Here is a 21,435-nt window from a genome sequence, read left to right as displayed (position 1 = left end):
CCATCAGAGACAGATTCTGATTAGCACTTAATCTTACTTCCACTTGCCCCAGCTTCAGGAGACTGAGTGTAGTTTGGCAGAGCATACCTCTCGGAGGATTGTCTCCCAGTGCTCCAACCAAAGAAATGAAGAAAGATGAGTCCAAGGCAGCCACTGACATCCGCTGAGTGATTTTCACGATTACAAACTGATGCTTGCAACGGGCCCACTTAGCGCTCACTTTCGTCTGGGTGACTGTGTTCAGAGAAATCTAATATACGCATCCATGGTGCAGGCATGCTCTGCTCCGTCTCTTAGGGTTTGTCCAGTTTGCTTCACAATGTTTTATTAAGCGTTGTGGTAGGTCGTTCGGTTTGAGTGGTGCTGTTACCCGGTCCTTACTTGTGATATTTAAGACTTGGCCTAGAACATTTGAAGTGTCTCGTTTGGAGAGATTGAATTTGCCTAAGGACATTTTCCTGTAAACGGGATGTTAAAGAGTTTACTTTGAAAGTCACTTATTGTGGAATGGATTGTCTCTTTACTGGCTCCTACGTTTTCCACAGGCAACTCGAACTACGTCCAGAGCCATTGCGGTTTTGGGGGCTTTCATCGGCTGTCTCAACACAATTGTTTAGGAGGCCAGCTCTGACCAGAATTAATGCAATATTCACATTCATAACCAATCAGCATTCGAATGTTTAGAGGGGAACCAGAGTTTGCATGAATGACAAATTGTTGAATTGGTCATATTTACTGCGAATTACAGAATGTCCTGCTGATATATCTATTATGGTTGTTTTGGTTTTATCCTCATACTTGGGTTGTATTCCGCTGGTTAGCCCTCCCGCGTTCGACTCTGTTGTCTCAAGTTCACCCCGTTGTTGTCATCAGGTGAAGTTGGGGTCATCCAGACATCACACAGATGATGCCCAATAAAAAGTCGCTGTTGAATAACGTTAATAGGGAAAATTGAACTGTAGGTTTGGGGTTGCTCTCTACGGCAAAAATGTCAGCGCACGCATGTAAACTGTAGTTTACAGGGCAGCTAGTTTGTGCTGTTAATGCTCATTCTTAAGGCCGGGGTACGTTTGTAATGAACAAGTTTGGGTGACACATTGTCCAACAACCACATCTGAAGGAGATTGTTGTTGTGAAAGAACACCCTCAGCCTGCGCACGCTTCGAACAATTCTTCCTCAAAGACACTTGCATTTGTTTGTACAAGCAATGTGACAAAACTAGTTAGTGTTGAGAGTGAAAAACAGAGAGGAGTTTAAAGTCTTCACATGCTTTATGAATTGTGGATTTTGAAATGTTGCACAAATTGTTGGACGCACTTCCAAATCAACATCAGATCCGTGTGTGGGTAGGGATTTTCAGATTCCCTTTGACCATCAAACATGCACTTTGGTTAGAGCAGACCAACATTTTCTTGCATTGTCTAGTTCATGTTTTCCCATTTTTAAAATCTGTTCTGCTGTTTTCTCCTGTGTGTTTGTCTTGCAGCTAGCTATGGAGCGTACCCCGTCTGTAAAGGCTGCTCAGTGTGCTCCAGGGACAACGGCTGTGTAAACTGTCAGCCCAAACTCTTCCTTTTTCTGCGAAGAGAAAGGATGAGGCAGTATGGAGAGTGTCTTCACGACTGTCCAGCCGGATATTACGGCATGCGGACCCCTGAACTCAACATGTGCTCCAGTAAGTCCTGTTCATTTTATAATTCACCCAGCCTTCTTTTACACTCTACCTCTACTCCTCAGTCTCCCACACACTCTTTTCTACGCCCTCCTCAGCCCATCCTTTCCAAACACACTCCCCCTTTTCCCACAACAGATGATTTATTGTCAGTTATCGAGAGCAGACACACATGTCTCACAATTTGAACGGCTCATCTTTTCACACAGGTGGATATAAGTGGTGAAGCTTTGTCTTAGTTGGTTTCCCCCCCCCCCAGGATTTAACAGTGAACTCCAGCTAGGACGAGCGCTGTTTCTCATTCTTCCTTTTACACCTGCATTACCAAACATCCTGCAGTCGTGAGCACGTTGTGAGGCATTAAACCTAGGTGTAAATGCAACCAAGATGTGTGGAAGATTAAGGCAAAGCTACTCAAGAGGCACATATCATCACATTACAAGCAACATGTAAATAAACAAAACACAGTTTGTTTTGCCATGTAATTCAATATTATTTTATAAAATATTATTAAAAAGTATATTAGAAACTAGATTTTAAAATATTTCAGATTTATAAATGGGGTAGCCAAATGATTAGAAACACCTCAATAAATTTAGTCAAACATGACATTAAACAATAATGTAGTTAAATGAATATCTCATCATGTATTACATGTCAACCATAGCTGATTGTCATCTCTGTAAAAGTAGAATTTATCCACCAGCAAATACCTGATTTCTTTCCTTTAAAACCTTCTGTGATAAATGGGAACTCTTCTTTCCATGACTTCTGAAATTTCCCTTTCTTTCTGTTGCCCTACATTTCTCATTCAGGGCAGGAGGAGGAGGTACAAAAAGCGCATTGCTTTCATGGAGGTGTAGCAGTGCACCGTTGTGTCTCTAACTTTACGATTCAAAGTAACATGATCAGGTTGTGATAATGAAATGAGCGGGGGATGTGTGAAATTTTAATTTTGTCATAAATCAGGAGAAATGCCGGAGAATTTTGACCACGGGAGGAAATTGGGAAAGGTTAGTGGGAGGGTTGGCAAGTATAGCTTGTAGATTGAGACTTTGATCAGACAGCACTATTTCATGGCAACCAAAGTAGTTTTTGACTTTGAACAGAAAGCCAGTCATGACTTTGTCCATGTTCAGATCGTCAATCACAAACTTTACCTCGAAAAAAGCTAAAGGAAAAGCAAAGTATTAAGGGCAGCAAACCAATCATTAACCCTCAGGATACGTAATGTATTTTAAGGAAGGTAAATTAATTGTAATTGTATTTTGTTGTAACCGTGGTAGATATTTTTCTAATAGTCATCCCTATTGTTGCACATATTCCTATTGAAAACTGTAAAAAAAACATTTACACTGGACCACACCTTGAACCTCACACACTCATATGTTTTACCATAAAAAAACAAAACAAACTGCAAACAATAACAGTGAAAATGTGAAACGTTCTCACGATTCTCGTTAAAGTATTACTCTAAAATCCAACTAATGAAATGTCTCCCATTCCTCCTCATGTAGCACCCCGATCTCATAACCTTATTTTAACATGGAATATGCTCCGAGAGCGAGGGACTCGGGGAAAGAGCGAGTGCGCCTTTATAGGTTTACATGGAGCCCGAGGTGTTGGCTGAGTGTTTCATATAAAAACAGAGAGGAACTTGAACCCATTCAGTTCCCTGAGCCAAACTCCTGACAGACGCTCTAAAATGAAGCCCCAGAGGAGGGTGTCCGGACCCTTAGGCCTAATAATATGAACATGTAGCAACCGCAGGAAGAAAAAAAAACATTCAACTTACTCACTGTGGACCTAGAAATCCAAATACATCCTCTGGCTATATTTAATTATGAAAATGAGGAGCATGTTAAAGCTGCACCAGCCAACGTTGTTTGTTGGTGGTAATGAGTTTCTTGAAAACGGGAACTTCACTACCCAGAAATGTGCTCTGTTCATATTTACCTGGCTGAGCTGAGGTTCTTCACTTTAGAGGTCAGTATCATGTTATAGTCCCTACCTTTATTTTTATAATAACTAGCAAACTGATTATCTGTTGCTTTTAGATTTTCAGCTGACAGGCTCGCTGGATTAGCTTTTGTGGAGGAATGTTGAAGAACTGTTAAAGGCTTTTTAGAAATTAGTCTCAGTCCATTGTTTTAATTCTATTCTTGTTTGATTTAAGAGATGGTGGTGTATAATAAATGTGCCTCTGTATATGGAAATGCTTAGCTCGAACTATTTCAAACTGATCAGCCGTGAAAGTTAGTGGAAGGTAACCCAAACAGATGCCGTTAATGACCTTTCATTTTTCATTTAACTCCCCTAGTGGCCATGCTCAGACTTTTCTGTAGGATTTTTTAGGATTTTGGCTGACTGTTGAATCATACTGTTTCATTTTCTATTATTATGCATGTTAAATACAGATAGAGTAAAGTGTGCATGTGGAATTAATTTCAAGAAACACACAGCTACTTAGGTCAGTCGACAAGATTTCCTGTAACGTTGCAGCCCCTCTGTGTCATTCTGGCTAATGACATCACAAACATTTAGCAGAAAACTACTACTACTACTGCACCCAGTAAAAAGTCTCTTTCACCAAACTTCTGGTATCAATTGGACATCCCTAAACGAAACACTTAATCGCCACATGCTCGTATACAACCAGAAATGCATGTTCATCAAATCTCCCCACATTAGAGGAAAAGTCCTAAAAGCCCCACTGTCATTTTATCCTATTTTCATAACTGGGGAAATTGGAAGAGAAGGACATCTTGTTCTCTGGTAAAAAGCCTTTTTACAAATTTTTTACTTTAACCCCGGTATCCTAACCACTACATGTATATCCCCATGTTGGGTGAAATTTGACTTTAACTAATCCTGATGTGTGGCAAGTTAATTTGAATCCTTCCCCATACAAACTGCTCGTAGAGCAACATTTGGTATTGTCACGTAGCATCAGCTCTCAGAGCGAGAGCTACTTTGATGTGATCTCGGCTTCAGTCATTGCTCTCTAATCCAGTTTCCTATCTGACCCTCAGTCTCAGCTGTGCTTTTCACTAAAAACAGCTCATGTCCAATCTCCATAAATGGGTATTTTATTGAGTTGGAAGCTGATTGTTGGGTCAGTGAATATTATTTGGGAGTTCACCTCAGTATAGAAGCAAATCATTGCCGTGCTAATTTAAATTATTCCATTAAGGCTCGATTTCATTTCCTTGTAGACCAGGGTGTTCAGATCGGACTTTTACATCTTGAAGTCTATTTGTTACTTGATTTTTTCAATCATAGCTGCTTGTTTAAATAAAGCTACTTAGATTGGGAATTAGAATCTGAATTAGAGAACTGTAAAACAAATACAGAATGAGGTGTAGTTCATACTCACAAAGCTGGTTTTCAAAGTCAAATGTTGCAGTATTTAGTATAGTCGTATATAGAATTCACTAATTTCATGTTTAAATTTAGTATTTGGTTGCTGATACAACTGAAATTGTCATTTGCTTCGGAAGTACAAAGGCATAGTGGACAAATGATGGCGAGAGGTTCTCCACCAACATGGTCAGAACTGCTGTGTGCTCCTGGTTTCCAAAGAGGCCTGGAACGTGGCATTACATCTTTGTTATCATGAGCTTTTTAAACACAGGCTCTGAAATCACTTAGGGAGCAGCTGCATACTATTACATGAGAGTTTGTCTGTGTGATCTTATCTCATTCAAGATTTTTTTTTTGTGGACTGCCTGCATAAAGAAAAACAAGAGCTAGACAAGCGAGAGGCTGAAAATGTGGTTTCATACAGTCTTTGCTTGAAATCTCACTTTCAGTTTTTCTGAAGAGGTTCCAGGGGATCAACAGGCATGTGACAGGGACTATGGCCTAGACAGAAAGGATGAATACACTGTGACTTTGCATTATGATGCAATTTGAGGCAAGGAAAGCCACACATATATTCAGTGAAACGTCATTGAAATCCACTTTATATTATTTGTTAATGATAGGATGAATGTATTTTGTAAATGTTCTTTAATATTAATTTCCAGTGCCTGATACATGGACTGTGGCTTATCAAGGGAAGGAAGATTCAGCTCAAACATGAGCTGTGTAATTTAGTCCTCATTAACAATCAAAGAATTTCCCTCTGGGAGTCATACAGTTTGAATCTTAACATTTTGCCAGTTGTTTGTGGTTAGTGAAATGTCATGGTTCAGACTGGGAATTAAGATGTCAGATCAGCCATTATAGGTCAAGGGCACGGTCATAAACTTAGAAATGCACTGTTAGTTTTGATCATGGTGTGAGGTAAATATCTTGCTGTATCTAAGGAGGAGGGTTGGGGTTCTCTCTGCTGTAGAGTAACAGAAGAAACATTTAAAACGGTGTTACTACAGAATCACCACATTGCTTTGCCACTTACTATCCCTCAATATCTGCCAGTATTGCAATATATAAGATAAATGGCGACATGTTCAGTGCCATCAAAACAGAAAATATTTTACTTTATTATTATAGAGATACACTAGAAATCAGCTGTAAGGCTATATTTTAAACACACTAACAAAGACTGAACCCTAATCCGGATTTCTAATTTATCAGCTTTACCTTACATATATTACTACTTATTTCTCAGGATTGCTTGAAAAGCTGTGGCTCACAGGAAGTTTCAATTTAAGGCTCGCTGTTCTGAGGGGTTTTCCCTTTTACTGCAGAGAAAATAACACCACAATTAGAGCCAAAAACAATGGGAACTATACTTTCCGCAACATAACATAACTAGAAGCCCATTTACAGCTACACTTCAGCTGGATTCCAGAGGGGCCCGAGACATGGGAGCCACAGCGTTAACCACCATTACCGAGATGTAGCAATGCTTTCTCGTTGCATAATACCTTTCTGTATGTTCCTTGATCTGCTTTGCAAGAACTGCTTTCAGCAGCTAATGGACAGGTTGATGGGAGCCGTAAACCATGTGCAGTAATTCTACTGTTATCCACAGAGCTTCTTATCAGCCCATAAACGAGGCCCCACACCAGTGTTTGTGGGTGTCAACCCTCCGCTCCAGAGGGAAGATTTGTAGGAACAGTCGCACAGTGTGCTGCTTTATGTAGAGCCAAATCTGTGTGAATGTGGTGCAGTCATGCTCTCGCTTCACTCACATTTCATAATACGTTGGTTTTAACATACATTCCGGAGCCAGTGCATATTCAGTCATTCTGTATGACAAGCTGGCTCTCCGGCCAAAAGAATTATGAGTTGAAAGGCGACTATCAGAGCTGTCTTTTACAAAAGAGAAAGCGTTGAGAGGGTCAGCATGAGTGCAAGGCTACACTGAAAACTTCGTCCCTTGGGGGTATTGAGGACCCCCCACTGCTACACACACATACAGTATTCTATCCACCAATGTTGTAATTTAGCCCACTCCTGTGACTTTAAAACACAAAGAAGACCAGATTACCAGTATCCTGGAAGCACAGTTTAAATATCACAGCTCATTCACCACCAGGGTGATGTGCCACTGGAGACTGTTCAATTGGAGGTAATTTTATTTTTATTGTCATTTAGTTTTTACTGCATTTCTTGGAATGAGGAACTCGCTTACCAAATCCCATTGTTGTATTTCACGCTGCTTTGTCACATCACATTAAGTCTAACAGTAGAAGCTGATTGGATGTATCTTTTCCAAGATTGTTTTGGTTTTACAGCACATCATGGGAATTTGTTGGGTTGGATGTGGATAAGAGCCTTGTATCATGGGCCTCAGCCAAATGAGTACCAATGCTGTGTAAAGGAATAACAGGGGTTTTGCAACCTTTAGCTGTCAGGACTGGGAGCCCTTTCTCCCTCTCTGCCTTTCCATGTCTCTTATTGAAAAGCTGTCTTCCTTGCTCTAATTTTGAGCTTGTGGGTATTTCCATTGCACAGTCTAACCAACAAAAAGACCAGTTGCTTTTGGCCTTTAAGCTTTACCAAGGGACATTTAATCATCACAGCTTAAGTAACCACACTTTTTGATTTGCCAGACAATACAATGGAGCCACCAAACCGAGCCTTTCTCTCCAGGACTTCACAGCCAGACTCACAGTCGAATCGGGGGGGTTTCTCAAAACAATGCATAATTGCACATTCTGTAGTTTGATTGGAAGTTTGGTGTGTGCATGACCACTATGTGAAGCTTGAGCTGTCTGTGAATGCTGGATCAGATATGGGAGCAGGACCTGGTATATTGCAGACTGTGTTCCTTGGAGTGAAAGAGCTTGGAGGACTGCTGCCACACCTGTCATCCATGATCACTCTCTGGGAGATGCTGATTGACAGGAACACCTCCTCTGCTTCAACTAGCTCCACGCCAGTGTCTGGAGGGGCACCCATGTGGAAAGAACAGCAGATAGAGGGGTCCGGGGAGAGTTGGGAAGAACATGGCAGCTCTGGCCTTTGCCATGAGATCCTGCCATCCACAGCTCCACACGACATGGCTGGGTAGCAGCGAGCAACCCAAAGCTTCCATGTCAGCCAAACCTGGAGCTAGAGAGTAGGTCAGAGCTGTTTGTCTCGGCTTGGAGACAAAAAAATGGAGGTTGTTTTTCCTTACACATTGCCAGACCTTTTACAACACGGACCCTCGGGTCTGGTTACCTTTTTAGGGGAGGCTGAGTCTCTCAGTAGACTGATGAGTACCCTGACAATGCACCTCCAAAACCCCATCTGGAATATGACAGATTCATTAATCTGTCATATTCCATATTAAAATAACTATTAATCAATAGTTATATTAATATTCACCAAAAAAAAAGAGAGATTAAACATTGTGCCGTTAGCCTCTAGAGATGTAGTAACTGACTGAAGCTGACCATGGTAAAGTCGGTAGCTTCCCCCATATAGACCACAGCTGAGGTACTGGCTTCTGCCAAGCATCATTAGATCTCACTCATGTCTCAGCTTCAAATGCAATATGTGAAGTACATAAAATTCAACAACAAAAAAATGTATTAATGTATCCTCTCTGAGTTAAAACATAAGCCTTGTGTTTATAATATAACTCACAGCCAGAACCAGGCTGAGAGACAATGAAGATTATACCTTTAAGTCAGAGAAACACTAGGCTTTCATGGATCTGATGACCTCATTATTTCTCATTAGTCTCCTTGAGGCACCTAGATGAAGACTCTAAAAGTGGTCCAGAGGTTAATCCTGCAGGGAGAATGAACTCGCTCCCCTGTATCTGTTTCTGGAGCTGTCGAACAAACTGCTGACTTGTCTGGCTGACCATCCAGTGGTCAGTGTGAGCTTCCCCTGTCTCACAGACAGCCCTCGCTGTCCCAGATAGCCTTTCACGTGATAAATGGACAGAGGGATTAATGTCTGTCATAGTGATCTGTTCTTACCCACCTCGTTCTCTGATGACCTCTGACCCTCAAGCTTCGCCTGTGCATTCTGACTTGCATGGAGCTGTACCAATGTGAAACCCACCTCATCCGTCTCACAGAGTGACACTGTTACGTATCTTTTATTTAGAAAATGAGATATAGAAGCATGTTCACGATTTCCTGACTACATTTGAAACTTAGTCTAAGAAAGATGTTTAATCTAAAACCTTGTGCTACTGCTGCTGCAAGAATACAGAGCTACCCATCTGTGTTGCCTGTATTTACTGTCAATAAGTAAAGATTGCACAATAGCCCAAGTGTTTACTGCCAGATGTTCTTGTTCCCCCTCTTTACTCTTTTTTTTTCGTTTGGGAGCAAAAAGTCTCTCAGGTGATGACAGGCTTGGGAAGTGTGAAGTGTAAAAGACAGCTTTGTGCTTTCCAATTAGCTTTGTGATTTATAAGCCTGCTCCCTGTTTTCGGCTTGTCTTGTATCAAATCCAAAGCTGACTGATTCAGTTTCACCCAGATAGATGTGGAGATGAGAAAAAAAGGCAGCAAAATCTATTTATACCTCCATCATGCATTTCACACCCAAAATCACTGTGTGACTCAAGAGAACACATACATGATGAGATATTGGCTAAAATAGAAAAAGCCTAGATAAGCGGAATAAAAATCAACCAGTTGAAATAATAACATTAATATAATGTGATAACAGGAAATTATTTAGTCATGTATAGTCACATTTGCAGAATATATAGTAGCACTGTGTGGGTCTACTGTATCTCCAGCCATATCTGATTGGTATGTGCATGCTTGTGTACGTGTGTGTGTGTGTGTGTCCATGGTTTGTTTAGACTGGTCGGGAAAGCGTGAGACCAGAGTGAGTGGGCAGAGGCCATACTTTAGGGTTCAAAGTGAATCGGGGAGGGACCCCCTCGTTTTGGAGGAATGTCGAGGAGGAGGCCTGATGGTTAGCTGGAGATGGCGTAATTAAGGGGTGTGATTGTGAGAACCTTCCCTTCCCCAGGCCCTGCAAGGGTCACAGATAAAAGAACAGCCCTCAGCCTCTGTCGCGCTCACATTTGGAAAATCACAGTAAGTCAGGTTTACATGTTGGGAAATGCACATGCGTTAATGCATAGTTGTGTTTCTGTGCGAGCCACACTTAGAAGAATACATAACTCCTTACCTGGGAAGACCCCTGCAACTGTAGGGAGGTGCTGGCTGTGGGTAATAGGTTCCCTTATACTTGAAGCCTATTGGGCAGCAGGGCCACATAGAGCTTCTGAAGAACATCATAAATTAGACAGCGCTGCGAGGCTCCTTCTAATCATGTCGGCCTGTGCATCGCCCTGTTGGTGTGGTTGTTGTAATTTGGTCCTGCCTGACGTGCTATTTGCAGAGTAAAAGCTTGATGACACATTGCCGTGCCTTTCTTTGCGAGCGCAACACTGTGTGTCATGCGCAGGGGCCTAGGGCGTGGCGTGGGAGGATGCAATAAGTGCACCGTTTGCTGATTTAATGCATCAGCATTTGTTTAGCGAGGTGGCACAATTTGTTGCTGTTCCACAGACCCCCACATTTCCAACCCACTTTCCCCCCCATTTTAAATTGTAGCCAGAACCTAAAGGTGTGGTTACTCACATCGTTCAGATGCTAATAGAAAACCTGACTTCCCAATAATCCCCCATATTGAAACAGACAAAAACACTTGGACAGTGTGGAGTGATAAGATGACGTGTGAAAGACACATCACCCCTAATTGGATGTGTCCTTCCAGTTGCAATGAAGTACACTTGCGCCCTAGAAAGGGTTTTTTTTTTTTTTTTTTGCGGGAAAAATGGTATAATACTTTTAAGAAACCCTCTTTGCCCAAACCCTTTAGCGCTCGATCAACACCAGATGACACACTTGTTCAGACACTGATGACTCTTCTCTTTCTCCCCCCTCTTCCTCCAGGGTGCAGGATAGAGAACTGCGAGTCCTGCTTCAGTAAAGACTTCTGCACCAAGTGCAAGTCGGGGTTTTACCTACACAAAGGGCGGTGCTTTGACAAGTGCCCGGAGGGCTTTGCTCCACTCGACGATACTATGGAGTGTGGAGGTATGTGCAAAACATGAGAAAATATGGTTTCAAGAGAGTAAACAAGCCTGTTTTTTACAACCTTCTTTACCTGTACACAGTATTTACACTATAACTTTTCAGTTGGCTGCATATTTTAAAACCTATAATAAGCAGTTCAACTGGGACCACACACAAAAAGGTTATAGCGTCCCAGTAAAGCTCCTTCACCCTGTATTAAAGCTTGACCTGGGGTCTTTAAGTAGCCTCTAAATGGCACTGTGCTGTGGTTTCACTGCACATCACTGTTTCTGTATCCCAGAGGGCTGTGAGGTAGGCCAGTGGAGCGAATGGGGAGCCTGCACCAGGAGAAACAAAACCTGTGGCTATAAGTGGGGTCTGGAGACCCGGACGCGGCACATTGTAAAGAAACCACCCAAGGACACAATACCCTGTCCCACCATCGCGGAGTCCAGGATGTGCAAAATGGCCATGAGGCACTGCCCAAGAGGTAAGGATGTTATACTGTACAGAGCAGTGTGTGTGAGAGAGATATTCTGTCAGTCAGCCCAAGTCAGTCCAAGTTTACACTGCTGTGGTGAATATTAAAAACACTGCCCACTTATCCCATAGGACAACTCTTTCCACCTGTCTCATGTAACCCTTGTACCTTGCGCTCAGCCTTGTTTTTTTACCGTCTGTGCTTTAGAGGTGCACAGTGATGTTTCTGTGCATGAAATAGCACTATTTTTCCATAGCGGCCTTGTTCAAGCCAGCTCTTCTTTTTTTCTGAGGTATATTTTTCCCCCCTCTCTCCCGTCTCCCTTCCTGTCCTCAGTGGAATTCTTCAAAGTATGGACTTCAGGTTTCCTCAGTGGCCGTCTCTGTTTCCTCCCGTCAGCTTGAGAGATATTTGTGGTGCAAAGAGCATGTATGTCGGGCCATTAAATGAGCAGTCAATCCTGGAATTTGTGTGTGTGTGAAAAACAACTAAGGCCTTTTTTTTTTTCTTCTTTTTTGCTTTATTTAAAAAGTAAACCATTTCTCTCAAATGGTCCTGCCGCACCATTCGGGGTGATGACCTCAGTTAGCAGTGCTTTTAAAGTAAATGTCTTTTTCCTTAATGTACTTTTACATCTCTCATAAACTTTGGATTAGAATAGGCCAAGTGTAAATATTTAATTCGCCAAATAAGGAAGCAATTACAGTGGCAGATATCGTTCAGGCTGTCAGTAAAAGAAAAACATTGTTTAACAGAAAGAGGAAAATATTCAAACCTTGAGGATTTTTCTCCATTTTTGGCCTGCAGTGTTGAGTAGGGCCATCATTTAGAGAAGTGGTGAAAGAGTAAATAAACTTGAAATAAACCCTGATAGTTTCTCATGTTTCAGCGCTACCAAGGCAGTTGCCGCTCTCTGGGTTGGAAACTTTGATTCCATGGCGCATTTAGTTCCTAAAGCCCTGTCCTGTTTGTCAAGGAAATTCTCCCCAACCCCCACGCACCTCTTCATGACTTAGCTGTGCCTGCTTGACCTTTTCTGGGAAACTTTATGACCTTCTTTAATTAAAATTTGGCATTGTTGTGCGTGGTTACTGCAGTCCATTATCTCAGACATGAAGTCACTGATGGGAAGTCTTGTGAAGTCTAAATTAAATGCATAGCAGAACCATTTTTCTTCAGTCCTTTAGAAACTGACAGCAGACTCCCTGTGTCTATCTTACCCTAAAGCTACTTTTCCCGCAGTGACATTCCCTGGTCATTGTAAACCGCTGAATTCAGTTCCTTATACAATGACTGAGTTATATCTCTGTGGAAGATCAGTGGCCTCGGTTGTGTGGTCAAAAGCTGTGTTTAAAAGTGCCACTGGGTGTGCATCTCTCCGGGAGTGTGAAGTGCTGCGGTCGCCCGTTTAATAAAGGTAAATTTCGGACTAAGGCATGTGTTGTTAATTCCGCTCAGCTCGACCGCTAGTGAAAAAATCCCCACTTGGCATAAGCCAGTGAAATGCAACACTCTTCAGTTAAAATAAATACAATGTAAAAATGTAAGCCGCTGAAGTCGAACAGAAGGAGAAACACTCCACAGAGCTGTTGCCGTCGCGTGGGAGCTCCAAAGACTGACACTGTAAAATAATCACTTGCCGGGATTCATAATAAAGCTTAGTCCGATGGCGGAAGAGGCCACCTACTGAAATGCAGGTGATGAGGAAGAGGTTGAAGCCTATAGAAGAAAATAAAGAGGTTTAAAAAAGTGCTTTAATATGGCTAAGTTCGTTATTAAAAAAAAAAGCCCTTGTGGTAATTAGGGGTAATACTGTCACATTCACTATTAGAAAACAGTAACCTCACTGTATGCACTCTATAGTTAGATGCAAATATAAATATATATATATATATATATATATATAAGAAGTGCTTATAATGATCTGTTGGAACATAAGACATGTTTATCTGCTCTTCTCGTCGGACACTGGACACTAATGCTTAGGACATGCATAGGATTGTATAACTGCCGACTGTAAAGATGCCGTGGATCCAATAGAGACATGAAATAAGAAGAAGCATATAAGTATGAGCTATTTATAGCGATGCTTATCTGATCACCCTGCTTGCATTTCTACATCTCTGCGTAATTAAATTACACTGAATGTCAGTGACAGATCCCTGTCTCCCAGCTTAGCGGAGTTGCACAAGGACAACACAAATGATCTTCTGTTTTCTTTGTTCCCCCCCGTGTGTCTGCTAAGATCTGATTCCTCTGTAAAACATACGCAAGTAGAGTGCAGCAAAGCCCGGAAAATGTCAAGAGGCGAGGCGTTTTTCGCAGCGAACATGACGAGTCGTGTAAACTCGTGTCTGATGTGTTCCCTAAGAGTTCCCGATTAGTGTAAACACCTTATATCATTTGCGCTGCTGGGATTCATTTGCTGTTCACCGCGGTGCCAGGACAGCAGTGTCCTGATAACACGCTCGGGCCTGAAAATATTGAGGGAAGATTTTGTGGAGCACGCAGACAAAACATGTGGTGGCACTCGGTAGAAAGTGCCACTTTAATCCAATTTTAAGGAAGCATTTGAAGCTTGGCAAAAAAATGATAAAGGAAATTAGTGTGCTTCCACCATCTGGGCTGAACAGTATGTAACATAAAGGGAATATTATCTGAGGAGTGTTGCAGCACTTTTATCTAAAATGAAAAGTATACGGATGACAACCCAGAAAGACTGTAATGGACAGATATTTCACAAAAAACCTCCTCAAAACACGTAAAGCTGTATTCAATAATTTGACCTGCTTTTATGTTTTTTGCAGCAAAATTAAACATCGCTTGTTCCACTATTTATTTTAAGCGCATAACTATTAATCACATATGTTCCCAAAATGTCAAATGAGTGGAAAGCGAAAAACGCACACTGTTGATAGAAATACAGTATTTAAAAAAAAACAAAAAAAAAACATTTTCCATCCAGTTTTTAAAAATGTATGCATCATTTTCATGTAGTTCTTGAAACCGTGCTGGACCGACTCTAGAGCAGTAGGGAAGTCCTGTCTCTCGTGTGTTGGCATTGTACCCTGGAGACGGTCGAATGCTCTACTATCCTCTGGTTCCCTGGAGTCGTGCTGTGAACAGCCTATAAACAATAAAGAGACTTTATTAATAGCTGCTCCGGCTCTAGCATCACTGATGATTCCCGACTCTCTCCATCTTGTGAGCTGACAGGAGAAGGGAAGAAAGGTGAGGTGAGCGATAACACTGCAGCACCCGGCTGTTCCATATTGGTGCCATTAAGGAATTCCCTACAGATATTTCCCAACAACTCCTGTCATCAGATTCACTGGTTTATGAAGAGACATGTGTGACAAGTTCAATTGCTCTTTTTTCTGCTGTGCTGCTCTGTCAGTCTGTCTCACTATAATCATTGAATGACAACTGTGTCTCCTGTATTAGTAACATCAGGTGTCGCGTAAACATCTCTCAAAAATCAACCCTCAGTCTTTATGTAATCCCTAGTTTGGGATTTAATAGAGAGCAAAGTCCAACTCAAATGCACCATTGCAAGCCGGGCTAATTTCCAACAGTTTCACAAATCGGCTTTAAGGTTCCCAGACTGCACAAAAGTCTTTGTGGTAGCAGCCGGCAGGAGTGACATGTAGCTTAGGTAAAACTAGATCCTTAACAAAGGTGTTGTAATGGAGGACAAGGCCAAACCCAAAGCTAATCAAAACAGGAAGAGAACTGAAAATGCTTCTACAACTGCTTCTGTGCAACCATGAAGACCCACAGTCACCCTGCTGACCTCATGGAAAGATAAAGAGACAAGGAACATAATGATTATCTTTGGCAACTGGATAATGTACCTGTACTTGGAGAGCATCAGGCCCTTGTGGAAGTATTGATCTCCTGTGTGCGTGTGTGTAACCAGAGAAACTCTTTCTGCTGTAGGGCTCAGCTGAGGCCAAGCCCTCCATCTCATCAGTCATCTGAGTGCCTGGATCCAGCCACCACCAATACTGTCTGTCATAACTTGTGCGTGCAGTTCTGTTTATACTGTAACTGTGATAACTACATCGTCTGGTCGCAATTCGCAGTTCTTCCCATTGGAATCTATTTGAAACCTTGGATAAATACGTTTTATTGCACGTTTTGTGGCAGCCGGCTAGAAGAGGATAAACCCATCCAGACTTGGTTTACCACCTTATAAGGCCCTGCAAGATCTTTGTCTGTATGTAAGGCCATTGGACATGACAGAGAGGGAGAGAGGCTGGCATTTGATTTACCCCTCAAGCACCTACAGTCTGGTGCAGGGGACCAAAGTAAACCCAGCTCCGCCCCGGATCAACCAAACCCCAGGAGGATTTGGTTGACTGGTGGGATTTATGCCAGGTTCTGTCTGAAACCAGTCTGGTTCTGCGGTGAATCCACAGTACTGCGGACCTCCTGGTCCTCGTCTGTCTGCAAACCATCTGCTGCAAAGTCTCTGCTCCTGTAAAAATGATGCACAGAGCGAAGAGCGATTGCCTCAAATCCGGAGGAAGCTCAACCGCCTTGTCTGCAGATCACGCCGCTCGAGACACCATACAATTCTGGTTTGTGGCAGTATTTGCATACAAACTAGCAGTTAATGCGTGTGCACGCGTGTGAGCACGTGACACACAATTTTGGTGTTTATACTCGCAGAGCCAAGAGGCTTAAGCTCTGGCGAAAGATGCCATTCACTTGTGAGCTTTTTAGTTACACACGATGATGTGATCGCATCACAGTCTGGCCTGTGTTTGGCTTGGAGAGCTGAGTCCTGGATGTGTTTTTGTCAGCTGTAGCCTTCTACAATCCGACTGGCCTTTTTTTTTTTTTTTAAAGCAGACGCACACTTGCAACCTGAGGCTAATTGACGGAGCATGTTCTTGTTGTCTCTGTAGAAGCTCGTGGTGCAGTCTTTTCGAGACAGAGCTCCACTCGAGCCACTACTTTGAACTTTACTCATAGCACTTGAGAACAGAGGTTTGCACTCGTGTTCCTTCATGTACTTATCTCATTATTCCAATTAATGTTCACCGGGTGTGCTCTACGGGAAGTCAGGACTTTTGGATGGGAGGGCTGGTGCACAGATGACAAGTCCTGCTAGGATTTCTGCCACAGTGGAATGACGGGTGGTGATTAACGGCGATCTCCGGCCTGGATAATATCACAGACAATCCGGATAAGTTCTTCCCGCCAGCGGGAGAAGCATGAGGAGCATTTTCCCAGGACAGAAGGAGAGCACTAATTGGCAGCCACCCTGTCATAGTAATTATGTGTGCCTCACACCACAGCCTGTTGTGACTGGGGGAGCAACTGCTTAATCTTCATTTAATAAGGCCGCTCCATAGGGGCTGACACAGTAGCTGGTGAAAGGGCCTCAGAAGTATCCTGCCTCCTTTAGACAGCATGGATGGCCTGGCTCCGGACACAGGGCATGGGGTTGGGGTCTGACTGTGACGACCCCTCCCAGCACCACCCACATCTCGTGCTTGTAGAATTCATTGATTTCATTTAACATCACCCAGATCGAGTTGCGAAAAAGGACTCCTATTACGAACAGACACTTAATGATCATTTCCTCACACACGACTGTGAAACTGTAAAGCCGAGATGACAGGAAGGATTTTGGAAGCTCTGCACTCTGCTGTAGTGAATAAGCATACGGTCGAAGAGGAAAGACACATCAACCTGTCACTGACTTGGCCAGGTCTCCAGCGTCCCTGTGCCAGTGGCAGTTATGGTCAACGCTGCGGTCACAGTCCTGTTTCAGCTATCCCAGTTGCATATTTTCACATTTCTGCTATATATTATTCTTTTTTCTCCTTGTGTCTGCACTTATGTTTCATATCTCCCAACCACATGAAAATTAATTATCTAGGCATATGTCTGGACAGCCAATCAACACTTGCTTAATGTTGATGGTCTCGAACCAAACTCTCTGGTTTATTTTTCTGCCTCTCATGCAGTTTGGCGGTGTTAAATCTTCCATCAGAAAAGAAAGTCATAACCAGTAGTCTCTGAGAGATCTCTGCCCTGGGTACATTCCTTATTTTGGAAGGAGGGACGGGGGTGCGTCTCTGATTAGCTTCCCACTAAGTGCCCCTGCTCTCTGACCAATGGCTGCTGTCATTTTGTCAGCAACTGTCTTCAGAGAGCAATATTTGAAACACCCCATGATCCTGCTGGCTTTTATATGGAGAATCCATCGTCATACCACAGGCATGAGCCATAAACATGTGGAGGCCCTTCAAAGACCAGGGGGTGGAGGGATGGAAGGAGGGGGATGGAAGAGGAGGGGTCAGTGGTGCTCCGTACTCCACATTATTGTCATCTGGTCTTTTCCAAGCAGGAAGAAAGGAGGGGGGGTACAAGTGAAGGGTTTTTTTTTCACACTCTTTGGCCCAGTTGAGTTGCGGTTTTGGTGAACTGTCTTTCGTAGACTCGTGTACACACATGAGATACCGTTGAGCCGTCCTCGTGTTTGCTCGACTCACTTTACTGTAAAATGGTTCTGAAAATGTCTCTAAAAAAATAAGAACTTAAATTAGTCATTTGCGAAAATCTTTCCGGTGTTCAGAGTGTGACTTGGTTACAAGGTTTCCATTTCGTTGTCGTCTTCTGGCAGAGGAAATGAGGCATATGGGCCGACATCAACATCCCCATCAAAAGCAGACGTACACAAACAAACAAAGTGGCAGCAAACGGGAGGGGGAAGGAGGACGGAGGAGGAGGAGGAGGAGGGGGGATACTGTACAGAAGTAGAATGTTTTCATGTTCTCATGCCCCACAAACGGGAGCTATTTCCCCCCGCTGTGCAGTATATGGTTTGATATTGCCCATGACTCGGTCCGGGCCGTAAAGCGAACAGGCAGTTTGTGCTGTTACACCCTATGATTTTTTACAGCAGTTGAGACATGGTCTGTCTCTTTACAGGGATGGATGGCAACAGCTTGCGATCAGACCTTTGGACTCGTATATGACGCTCTTCTTGGTCCTTTCTGAAATATCTCATCATTGCCAGCCAGAGATTGTCCGTGTGTGATTAGATGGTGTCTTGCCCCTGACTGCAGCTTTTTATTACCTTCTTATTTTACATCAGAAAGCTTAAGAGACAAATCGATACAGTGAGGTGCTAAAGGTTTTCAGAGGACAGCTTCAGTGGTGGCAATCTGTAAAACACAAAATGGAACCTGCTCACGTTGCTTAATATCATTGATATGGATTTGCAGTGTGCCTTGGTCCAAATGGAGTTATAGAGTCTTCTCCAACCTGACATGTTTAAAGTTCTTATTTTACTGAAGGTTTTTGCAGCAGGAAAATGGTGTAGTTTCCTGCGTCAGAGCAGTCCAGTAATATCTAGTGCCCATCTCAGTCTAACCCTACTTTCCAGTAGGCTACTGTTTGGAGGTTTGTCACCTCATATTTAAACAGTCCGTGCTGGTCAGAGTGGGATCTGACTGATCATACTGCATCCATGCACCTCCTCTCTATGTCTGCCAGACCTCCAGTCCGGTTCTGCTGCCAGGGACCTGTGGGCCGCTACTGCTTTCATCTACACATCTACACCACACCAAGCACACAAGGATGCACACACACACACACACACACACACACACACACACACACACACACACACACACACACACACTTATTTACACAGCCAGAGTGTGAGAAACACGTAATAGACACCGACGCACAAATAAAACAGACCTCACAGGATGAAGTCACCACATTATCTACTCTTTTCCTCGTTCGTGTTTCCATTCTCTTTTCCTGTCTCGCACTCGAATGACACTCTTTCAGTCATGTATCACATATCACGTTGCGTGGCTGTCTGACGAGCCAGCGTGCATGCCACAGAAGAGAGACATGTTCGCGTGGCGCACATTGTTCGGAGCAGCGCTGCGTTCGTTGGAGTCGTCCCTCTCCAGTGGTCTGGCTGGAGGAGAGAAGAAGGAAGGCAAGGAGCCGAATGGGGTAGTCTGAAAACATCTGGTGCACAGTTGCACTGGCTCAGTCACCAGAAGCCCCTCTCCTCTCCTCTCCTCTCCTCTCCTCTCCTCTCCTCTCCTCTTTCTACCCTGCTTCTCTCTCTTTCTCACTTTGGGTATCTTTATAGAGACATCACAGCTCTTAATTACAGCTGGTGATTCAGAGAGAGGCTGTGGCTTGTGACCCTCTCATGTCCATGAGCGTGGACCCAGTAACGACATGCAGACATAACAAAGCAGCAGGTTTAGGCCCGCTGGCCCTTCGCTGTGTGCCCAGGGTGGGTTTCTTGTGAACTAACAGTAACAAATACAAAGGTGATAAAGACTTAAAACATGGTGGCAAGTAGAGGCCAGGACCAACTCTAGTGTTCTACGACTGTAGAGCGCTACACTCTCCACACAATGATGTCACACTGTGCATTAACAGTTGCACCTTAAAAGGTGCAAAGACATTATCACAAGTTCACGACCTCAACAAGTTTTCTCACTGCATTACACATAAGCACCATCTAGCTTCCACTGGCCAATCTGAGGTTATCAGTGAGTTCAAGAAAAAGCTAGATATTTATACATTCTTCATGGACATATAGTGTAAACCTCAATTAATAGAAGTTTTGTCCACTAAACAGATATGTTCAATAAAATAACCGTATCATGATTGTTAACCCTTTTGCTGTGTTTCAGTCCAATCTTATGTGCATGATATTCAACTGAGGAACTATGTAGTATATTTTATTTGATCAATATAATGCTTCACACAGATCATGTGTACACAAAGCATAAGATTTTACCTTTTTCCTTAAGTTTTTTTTTTCTAGGAGCACTACATAATTTTTGTAATGTTTCGTAACATAAGAAAATGGCCTTTTAAATGCTTCTATAATTAATCTCTAAGAAAAATGTCAAGACAAGATCATCCATTCCAACATAAATTATCCTTCCCACTGGGTGGTAGGGTTCAAGACCATGATCCTAACAGGCCTTTAGACTGTTCTTTCAGATTAGCGGGGGCGTAAGTCACCCTTTGATTTCTCTCATTTCTCCTTCTCTTAGTGCATCTCCGATGCCGCTACCTTGTGCAGTACACAAACCTCTGCATTGCAAAGTGAGACCCTGAAATGACCATTGAAATTGCACTGTAATCATACGCGGCTAAAAGCAACAAGAAAATGTCTGCCATATGCTTCAAAGCCCTCTGTTTGTGTTTCAGTGAGTTGAAGGGGGATTATTGACAAGAGAGTGAGAGTGGTGCCTGGATTGAGGAGCTGAGTGGCGCTGACTCTTATTGCCTGTGTCTGTGATCAGATGTGTCAGAGCCACTCAGCTGTCTGTCTGCCTGGTGTTTGACAAGCGTTTGATGCTGCACAGGCCTTAGAGAGGATCAAGCCCTTCCTGAATTGGCTTAACCTCTCTCACAGTGCAACAGGAGCTCTGCAAACACAATCACAAAACAATCCCCCTCCCTCCACCTTTCGTCTGCTGTGACTAATGAACTATTTATATCAAAAAATATGTGCAGCCTGTTGGATCATCAGAGAGCACTGAATAACAGCGCCCTTAGAGGGTTAGTGGAACAATCAAAGAAAACAAAAAGCTCAGGCCAGACTTGATTCCCTCATCGCTAGTCATTGCACGGGCATTGCAGCATGATCCTGATGGCCCCTGTCTCTCTTTTGGTGTCTAAGCCTGTCTGACTTAACTTGGCTCCCTGCTCGTTAGGGTCTGGTCCTGTTTTAGGACAGTTGTGCTCCGTGTTCACACATGTGAGGGATTTCCTCTTGGAGTTTCACAGTAGACGGGATGAAAGAACTTGCAGAAATGAGATATGAAGAGGGAATC

The 21,435-nt window shown here is 43.1% G+C and overlaps 1 protein-coding gene across 3 annotated transcripts in view; it reads left to right on the top strand.

Moving 5' to 3' along the window:
- The window catches only part of rspo2 (R-spondin 2), a 49,660-nt gene that overhangs the window by 17,880 nt on the left and 10,345 nt on the right, over positions 1–21,435 (top strand). For all 3 annotated transcript variants that reach the window (XM_026370305.1, XM_026370303.1, XM_026370304.1), the window contains exons 3-5: positions 1,488–1,676; positions 10,987–11,130; positions 11,411–11,599. In XM_026370305.1, coding sequence (XP_026226090.1) covers positions 1,488–1,676; positions 10,987–11,130; positions 11,411–11,599 — 522 coding nt within the window. The remainder of the gene's footprint in view (positions 1–1,487; positions 1,677–10,986; positions 11,131–11,410; positions 11,600–21,435) is intronic.

The sequence above is a fragment of the Anabas testudineus genome, chromosome 16 (assembly GCF_900324465.2).
Source record: "Anabas testudineus chromosome 16, fAnaTes1.2, whole genome shotgun sequence".
In the NCBI taxonomy this organism is placed as follows: Eukaryota; Metazoa; Chordata; class Actinopteri; order Anabantiformes; family Anabantidae; genus Anabas; species Anabas testudineus.
This window is presented reverse-complemented; position numbering and strand designations above follow the sequence as displayed.